The sequence below is a fragment of the Halyomorpha halys genome, unplaced genomic scaffold (assembly GCF_000696795.3).
Source record: "Halyomorpha halys isolate HHAL.00 unplaced genomic scaffold, Hhal_1.1 Scaffold962.1, whole genome shotgun sequence".
Lineage (NCBI taxonomy): Eukaryota > Metazoa > Arthropoda > Insecta > Hemiptera > Pentatomidae > Halyomorpha > Halyomorpha halys.
Window position 1 is genome coordinate 46,219 of NW_027109643.1, and position 9,875 is coordinate 56,093.

At 30.7% G+C, this 9,875-nt stretch overlaps 1 protein-coding gene across 3 annotated transcripts in view; it reads right to left on the reverse strand.

The window, feature by feature from the left end:
• Positions 1–9,875, reverse strand: part of LOC106687420 (uncharacterized) — a 60,359-nt gene that overhangs the window by 1,809 nt on the left and 48,675 nt on the right. For 2 of the 3 annotated variants that reach the window (XM_024363230.2, XM_024363229.2), the window contains one exon: positions 4,142–8,037. The exons of the other annotated variant lie outside the window; for it this stretch is intronic. In XM_024363230.2, coding sequence (XP_024218998.2) covers positions 8,024–8,037 — 14 coding nt within the window. In that variant the 3' untranslated portion in view covers positions 4,142–8,023. Of the gene's footprint in view, positions 1–4,141; positions 8,038–9,875 lie in introns of those variants that run through there. 3 annotated transcript variants of the gene reach the window in all.

Genomic DNA, 9,875 nt, shown 5'->3' on the forward strand with positions numbered 1-9,875 from the left:
CGCACCCCCCGATAAACTTCTCCAATCATTAATCTACGGTCAACTATCTACGCCTCATTATAAATATATTCCTCTCTCGTTAATCGGATAATATCGTCCAACTATGTATAAGGGAATAGAGGGCTCTCATCTCAGCCTTGGCCTGCCTCTTCCTCTGGTCCGATCCAGCCTACAATCCAGCAACCTCCACGGGATCTCATCCGTTGGAATCCTGATGACATGGCCAGCCCAGCCCAGCCTAATGTACCGCATCACATCTCCCTCACCGAACAGCTCGTAGACCTCTCTGTTGGTTCGCTTCCTCCAATTCTCGCCTACCTTGACACAGCCAAATATTCGGCGCAGAATTTTTCTTTCAAAAACCAAAATCTCCTTTTCTTCAGCACTTTTCAGGGTTCAGGCTTCCGATCCGTAAGTCAGGACTGGCCGTGTCTTGTAGACCTGTCATTTGGTGCGGCGAGTGACAGCTCGACTCCTCAAATGCTTCCTAAGTCCAAAATAGCATCTGTTGGCCTTCATAAGATGCTGGCTTGTTTCAAGGACGATCTTGTTATTGCTGCTGACCACTGAGCCTAAATAGGTGGACTGGTCAACACATTCTAACGTAAATGGACCCATCTTCACCTCCCCTCCAACAGCAGTCACTATACCAGGTCCAGTCCACATGTATTTAGTTTTTCCCTGGTTAGCCGTCATGCACATTGCTTCTGCTGCTTCAGCTAGCCTCAAAAATGCCTCCATCAGTGCCTGAAAGGATCTCGCCTCCAGGACCAAGTCATCGGCAAATCCCAGCACCTGTACCAGCCTGTCAATGATTGTTCCAGAGGTTTGTATTCCGAAATCTCTAATTACCTTTTCGAGGGCCAGATTAAACAATAGACACGCGAGGCCATCACTCTGCCTCACCCCCCTCCTGGACTCAAATTCTGGAGAGCGGTCTCCCGGAATCCGAACTGAGCATTTCTTGACCCGGGCCAAGAAAAAAATCACAAAGAACAGAAACAAAACAATTTTTTTTTTTTTGCAAAGGAACGAAAATATTCACAACACTTTTAACTAACCTAGCGTTACTTTTTTTTTTATTTATTTATATAAATTCCAAAAAACAGCTGTTTTAATTCATCGATGATTTCAATTATAATCGATCGACCAGATAACATCGTTACACTCCCCCCTCTTAAAATTGTTCGCCCCGAACAGATCCATCTTCACATCCTAGATTGGAATACGTTTCCAATGATGTCGAGAGAAATCCTGGTTTGTTTTGTCTTTAGTCTCTAGTACTTCTATGCTTCTCCTACTTTCTGATTTTCCAATTTTATTTGTACCATTATTAGCACTCCATGTGATTCATTTTCATTAGCTCCGTAACTTATTATTCTTTTCATCTTCTCGTCTCATTGCTTTATCACTTCTACTACATTCTTTACGTCTGTTAATATACTACCTCTCTTCTTCTATTAATCCTCTTCCTTTTTCGTCATCATCATATCTATTCTTTTTTCCATCTTTCTCTCCATCTGTAATCGTCAGCATCTCTATCAACTGTCCTTCTTTTATCATCTCTTCTTCTATCCATTTTATCTTTGTCTCTACCCGTTTCTCTTTCCCTGTTATAATCTCTTTTGATAGAATGACTACGCACCTAGAGTTTTCCTTATCCTTAAGCTTTCGAATATATTGTACTCCAATACCCTTCTGTATACTTTTCTTGACTACTTCAAAATCTTGACCACTCGCTACATTTTCACCGAGGGTTTTCGGTTTCGGTATTCTCAGGCTCTGCTGTAGGTCCAGATCACGCTACCCCGTCAGTCAAAATATCGACAGCCATGTTTTATCGGACGTCCTCTGGAACTATAACATTAGTTAACTCTTCCAGTCGAGAAACTTCCACTCTGAGCTGCTGCATCGGTTTCCCAGGATTCTGCCTTCTTGTCCTGAACCGTTCTCCAAGCACCTGCCTCAAATAAGGGCCGCACAATCTCTTCTCGAAATTGTCGTGAAAATAGTTCAAGATCTGACGTTTCTCATAGACGCTCCGAATAATACCCAGAGTCTCTCCTCGAAATAAAACGATTAGGGAAGTCGTTTCTTCCTGACCATTCCAGCTGCCAGTCGAGGATACCGCCTTGAACTGCCTCAGATTAGTTGCCCATGATGACCCTCTATCGTATGTTGAAGGCTTAATTCAAGCTGGGGCTCCCGAAGCGTCTTCTTCCAAGTTGTGAGCATCCCTCTCTAGTGTCAATCGCACATCCGCGATACGTCCTCCGGTCTTAACAGGATTAATCTCCTGTTCCTCGAAGTCAACTTTATCATCTAGTCTCCCAATAAAAAGCTCCACTCCGTCCTCACCTACATACAGTCTTTCTGTGGTTCTTACTTATTTTTCAACATCTGAGTTCTAACTGGTTTTCAACATTTCTAACTTGCTTCCCTGTGTTTCTTAAGTCCTTTTCAATGTTCTTGAACTTGACTTTCAGACTTTTTTCAATTCATCCTGGCCAGATTTCATTACATCTATGGTGGATTTCATTTCCCAAAGTATTGACAAAAAATCTTCCATATTCGCTGTCTGACTGTGTGATAACTGTCCCTAAACTCTTCTTCTTCCAAGTAACTCAATACTTCACTTCCTATCTACAATAAAAAAACAAAAAAAACTGTTTAACCTTTCTGTTAAAGACGCTTTGAAGAGCCCAGATGAAGCCCTACAAAATGGGGCGAAACGTCGGACATTACATAGTTAGAAACTATTTTTTCTTTTTTGACCGCAACCCTGACCCTCTTCCTATATTTTAATTTAAAAAAATAATTTCCTATCATTTTCATACCCAAAATCCCGCTTGACACCAATTGTAGCGTGTTACCCGGGTCAAGAAACAAATCACAAAGAACAGAAACAAAATAATTTTTTTTAATGCAAAGGAATGAAAATATTCACAACACTTTTAACTAGCCTAGCGTTACTTTTTTTTTATACACTCCCAAAAACAGTTGTTTTTATTCATCGATGATTTCAATAATAATCGATCGACCATAATATCGTTACAATACTTATTTTTACTTTTCCAAGTAACTTGTAATGTATTCATCTTCTGGTAGTTTCATCATCTGTTTTAACTAACTTTTTAACTCATAATCTTGTCACCCAGGCCATGAACATCACTTGGATGTTTATGTCTTCCAAACCAGGTGTGTCCTATGTCTTATTTTCATCTTTCTTTAACCCCCTTCTCCTTCTCTTTTCTTATGTTATTTTACTTACATATTAAATTACCTATATGTATGTTTTACTTCCCACTTATTTTATTACTTTATTTTTATCTACATATTTTCATTCTGTACAATTATTTAGTTTAATCATTCTAAATATCCTTTATTCATTGGTTGTTACCTTATTTTTTGTTCTTAGCCCTTATGAAGCCTAGAAATTCTGGCTGAAACATTAGCACTAATAAATGAGATTTTTAACTGATTTGTGTTATTCTCTGACCGTACCACCAACCATCTTCTCCTCAAATATATCCATGGTCAACTACATTTAGTAAGACCCTTTAAACCCCCCCCCCAGATCTAGAAAAAAAAAAACTTAATATCCATTAAAAAAAAAAAAAAAGATGGAAGATCTATCCACATGTAATTAAAAAGACAGTATTTGTGGTCAAACAATATTCCTTTCAAAGATAAAGGCCTAGATACAAAACATGTTGGCATAAAAATGTAATCACCTCATTCTTTATCAGTCTAATGTTTAGCTCAGTAATCTTTTTAAATTAAATATAATATTGAAATAAGAACATTTGAAAACTGATAATTTCCAAGCATCATTTTCAGAAAGAGCAATACAACTTAAAAATGTTACCAACTCTTAATCATAAAAAAAAAAAAAAAATAATGTTAAAAAATATTTAGAATACTAAGGTAAATTCAACCATTGAATTCATGAATACTAACACACTGATGTTCATACATATAACACTTTATTTTTTATATAAAAAATATTCTTTATTTTTTTATAAGTAATTTTTTATGCCAAACACTTCAGAATAGTGTTATTTAAAGAAAATTCAAATATTAAACATGTAAAATGTATTCGATCCCAAACATCTTATAAGCTAAAATATAAAAAATAAAATAGTTTAAATATCAATTTTTATTAACATGTAACAGTTCAATATGTATTACTTAAATTTGAGACTAGAAACATACATATTATATACATTTATCATATCATTTTAATTGGTACAAGTTTTGTTAGATAGTCATATATTTAAAATACTGTTCAAGAAAAATATTTTGCAGTGATACCAGTTATTTAGAATCATATCCCCTAGGGAAAATAAATCTTAAACTAATTCAGAATATAATTTACAATGTATTTCCAATGATAAACAAAACAGGTAATTACAAAAACCATGAATTATTAAGTTGGGACATCTTTATCATTAAAGTCACAATACATTCCATTCTCTAGAAGAGTCTGACATTATTTCAATAAGTATCTCCAATAAAATATTTGAAATGGAAGTTATGCATACTTATCAACAATCCCTTCAGTCAATAAAATTAATAGGAAAACTTTGTTTACGCCAATACTAGACTAAACTAAATAATGATCATAATAATTTAGATTTATAACAGATATTACATTTGTACTTTCTGACTTTGTTAAGTAAAAGTTCGCATTGCTATAAATGAAGGAATCTGTACATATTCTCAGCATTGCTTTAAGTGAGATAACCCTGATATTGATATACAACTACAACAATAATTATAAATTCAATTAATATGTGTTGAGTAATACCACATAAAAAGGCATGAAGAGAGAACAAATATTATAAAATGTACGTTTATCCATGACATTATGGTCCCACTAATGCATAAATGAATACATATAACTATGGTCAGATAAATAAAATTAATAAGTAATAGAGGTGAAAATAAGTATGAAAGCAACATACTCAGTCAAGAAATTTAAGGATTTGAGGAACTTTAAAGGAAAAGGTTTAAAGTTTTATGAACATGAGGGAAAAGAACTCTTAACTTGTATCGCAATACCAAGTTATTAGGAATTGAGGGATTTGAGGAACTTTAAAAGGAGATAAAGTTTTATGAACATGAGGGATTTGAGGAACTTTAAAAGGATTTAGAGTTTTATGAACATGAGGGAAAAGAACTCTTAACTTATCTTAATATCAAGTTATTAGAAATAAATATTGATAAAGTATGATCAACATCTACAATAAAATAAAAAAAATACTGACTATTATTTTTCTGTATCAATATTTTCAAAGTAGTTAGTGAAAGTTAAAGATACATATAAATTAAAAGAATACACATAAACATTCTATATACAATAAACAATATACTTCTTGCTTTTAATATATACATAGTTTACACCTATATTTATATGAGAAATAAACAGAGATAAGTAAAATGACTGGATAAAAGTATACATCCATTCTAAACACAGCTAAATGATAAACTAACATAAAGATGCTTTTAGAACAAACTCATAGTTCTCTATTAACACAAATGAAATATTTAAATCACTAATTGTTTTTAAAATATACACATATAAAGTTTATGAAATATATTGTAATATTGGATAATGGAAGTATTTAAAAATAAAAATAACACTTAACAATAGTTTATGTCTAATGTTTAATTAATGAAATTAAATATTATTATACATTGTCATTCTGAAAAATAAATTATAATATTAAATTATCTTACTCAATAAAAAGTAAAATTTTGAATTCTTAGGGAATTTTCTCAAGATTGATACTTTTTTTTTTAACTTAGCAAGATTTAATTTTTATTTGATATTATTAAAAAAACTAATATCAGAATCTATAAAAAGTTTTTAACAAAATGAAAAAAATAAAATAAAATAATAAAATGTATTGTAAAAATACCAAACTGTTTCCTTATCTTGGTTATGTATCCAAATTTAAACTAATAAGAGGTTCAAGCATTAAACATTAATTTAATCACATAACTGAAATAATTCTGTTGCTTGTATGTTTATATACGCTTGGAACTAAGTAAAAAATATACATTTTTTTTAACAATCTAACAAAAATGAATAAGTTTGCAAAAACAATAACAAAAAAAAAAATTAAAGAATATCGTTGATTGACCATGTTTAATACATAAAAGGAAGATGGTCTGGGTATGGTTAAAAGAAAAGCCCAAATAGTAATTAAACTATTTAATATGAGCAAACATATCCCCCACATTGCAGGGCTTCATCAGGGCTAAAAAAGATACAAACACACTAAAATAAGGTAACAAAGTAAGAAAATAGATAGCATGAAATAAAACCAAGGTGTAGCTAATTATGATTTAAAATATGTAAAAAGTTATAAAAAAAATGAATAAAGTAGATTAAAGAAAATGAAAATACGATGTACAATGAAAAGAATAAACAAACAAGAATTGCAAAAAGGTTTTAGACAATTAATGAAAAAAAAAAATAACAAATAAAAAAGAAATATAAAAATACAGTACACACTAAAAGATAGAAAAGAGGAATAAGAATAAAGGAAAATAATGAATAAAATAGGACAACCATCTTACTGAATGTAGGTAAGCACTAAAATGAAGCTGAAGGCAGATGAGATGACAAACAGAATGAGCAGTGGGGGGGGGGGATTGGCGGTTAATTAATTACTTTATTTTATGCTATCTATTTTCTTGTTTTAGTGTTTATATCTTTGTATCGTTTTTAGCCCTGATGAAGCCCTGCAACATGGGGAGAAATGTTTACTCACAATAAATAGTTCAATTACTATTTGGGCTTTTCTTTAACCACACCCGGACCATCTTCCTTTAATAGAAAAATAAAATTTTAACATTTTATATTGACCTTTGTTAAACATTTAGTAAAAATGATGTCTTAATCCTTAATTCAGTACATAAAAAAATCAATATTATTAAGGTGACGAAAAGACTAAAAAAAAAAAAAATTAGTATTTTTTTATCTGGTTTCTCATTGCAAATATCAATAATGAAAGAACCACAAAGAAAATGAAATATACATAGTTTTAATTCAATACTAGGGTGAAAACTTCCTATGAATAAAATATAAGATAATTCAAATTAAATTTTTATAAAACAATTGAAAAAAACAAAACAAAAAAAAAACTGAACTTGTTGCAAGCAAAGTATTTACAATAATAAATAATTCAATACCCTTTACATTTACATTTAAATTAAAGTGTTAAATAAAAACTTCAAATTGACCAGTAACAAATTAATTAAACATATCCTGGTTTGTCTCTTCATAAATAAGAAAACCTCGATGCTTAAAGAGCAAAATAACTATTGCAAGTAAAAATATGAAGAGACCATTTCTTAGCTTTAAAAGAACATATAATTAAACAATAATTACTTAAATTAATTCTCTAAAACAATACTCTAAAATCTTATGTCTAGAAAACAAATTATAACATTTCACATAATTAACTTCTTAAATATGCATAATTATAAATGAAAATACAAGTAAGAAGGCCCGACCCCACAGATAAATTTAATGTGTTTGTGGTTATATATGAATACAAGAATATGTGAAGTATTTTTAACGAAAGACATTGTGATGAACTCTTTTTGATAGTATTCTCTTTTTAAGACAATCATTAGCTAGTTGGAATCTGGTGAAAGTCATAAATATATTTAAGGTCTTTCCTCATATACCCAGCAAGATCTACTCAATCTTACTAACAAAAAAATAAACAATACTCACATTGCTCAGAAAACACAAAATTGTAAGTAGATATGTAATCAGATACTTTTTCCACTTTAATAACTTTACTCCTAAGAGCAATCATATTAAATGCAGTTTACTTTAAAATTGTAGTAAATGGTTCATAAAATGAAAATATTAGAATAACTAAGTTAATCTTTTCATCACCTTAAAGTGAAAAAGTGAATACTTCTCAACTTCTACTGCCAACTTATTTGTTTAACTTATTATTTATAATTAGAGTTTCCATTTTTGTGATCCAATCTGAAACTAATGTTTTAAACCTGAAAATCAAATTTAATAAATTATAGAAAATATTTAGAAAATAATAAAAATAAGGTATTTTGAAGATCAAAGATAAAATAATATTATTTAATAACTTAACAAGTATACACAATGATTTTCAGAGAATTTCTACTGAAATTATTTTGGGAAGAGAAAGTTTTTTTTATATACTTTTATTTAATAATTTTAAATTATATAACCAAAGTATCATTTTGTTTTCTTTTACAGTACAAGCACAAGTCAAATATAATTGGCCCATTCAAGACATTACAAGAGACAGAAAAGGAACCAATACTTGGAGCTCATTATCTCAGAAAATGACATAAAAAAAAATTACTGATTGAACAGATGTAGGCAACAAAACTTCGAAATATTAAGTTTTCTAGAAGCCTAAATAAACATTACATCAGAAGCTGAATGTATCACGAACTGTATGAGGTCTGGTCTGGAAATCCCTCATTAGGACCATGAATATCACTGCTACACAAAGTAAAAATTGATGTTTCAATCCTTTCATTGGCTATTTTCTTTACAAAGATCTCTCATGAAATTTCCCTTTCTAAACTGTCAATGCTTTAACTTTGAAATCACCAGTGAGCGGCCATAAACCTAGACCTTATTACTCTGATTTCTACCTTTTCTCACTAACAGACTGGTTGAGGCTGGTCTCTCAAGATCATATTTTATCGAGATGATAAAATATGATCTTATTTGCACAAATACCTAAGGAAATCCAGTCACATCTTTGTAAATAAAAAGGGTTAATGCACACCTGAGCCCCTTATTCAACATAGAGTATTCAAGGCTTGACAGATCTGTTCCTTATGTCTATCCACACAACAGTTTTTTTGGCATGGCATACAAAAATTATCAAAGAGATGGGAAAAATGTATTGCTAGTAATGGCCAATAATTTAAATAAAGATTATTTTTGATTTCATACAAAAACTAATGTTTATTTTCTATACAAAAATTTTGGTTTAATTTTACATACCTGGTATAATAAATATTCAATATGCTTCAAATAGCTCTACCCCCATGTATAAAGGGAGATGAGGGAATTCTCACAGCTTAATTTATGATATTTTTCATAGATGTTTGTCTAGGTCAAATGTTTTACTGGATTGACTGATCAGTGCATAATAATTACATTGACAATGATAGACATTTGTGATGACCTAATAGGAAAAATAAAGTACCCATACCAAGTTAAGGACTACAGTGCCGAATCAAGTGAGACAATAACAGGCCCTTTTTAGACCCACTTAATGTGCCAAGTATGATGGTGCAACCTAACACTGGTAAAAATTGGTAAATACTATTACTATGGCCTTGAGGTCATGATTGAAATCAAAACGTACAAATGCAAAAAAAAAAAGAATAATGAGAAGGGGTGGGAGCCTTATGCTATGGGTTCCATTCAATGATTAAGAAATGGTGATCAAGAGCTTTGACACACCAACGTTTTAACCTAAATATCAAACTTTCATCAGGGCTGAATGTAAAAAGGGAGATAACAACAATAACTAAAAGAATAACTAATATATATATTCTTTTTTTTTTTTTCACTTTTCCTTCTAATCTATATTTACTTTTGTTCATCTGTATTACTATGCATCTTATGCCCATTGTATCCATATGTTTTTTTCGCTTATTTCATTATGTTAATTTCAATTTTTATTATTTATATAGAATACTGGTTCAATTATTTTTCAACATTTTTAATATTATTCTTTTTACCATTTTCAATATTTGTTATCTTTGCTCCCATTTAATCAAGTATAATGTTTTCTTTCGCATGTTTTATTGAAATGAAATGAAATGAAATGAAAAAATAA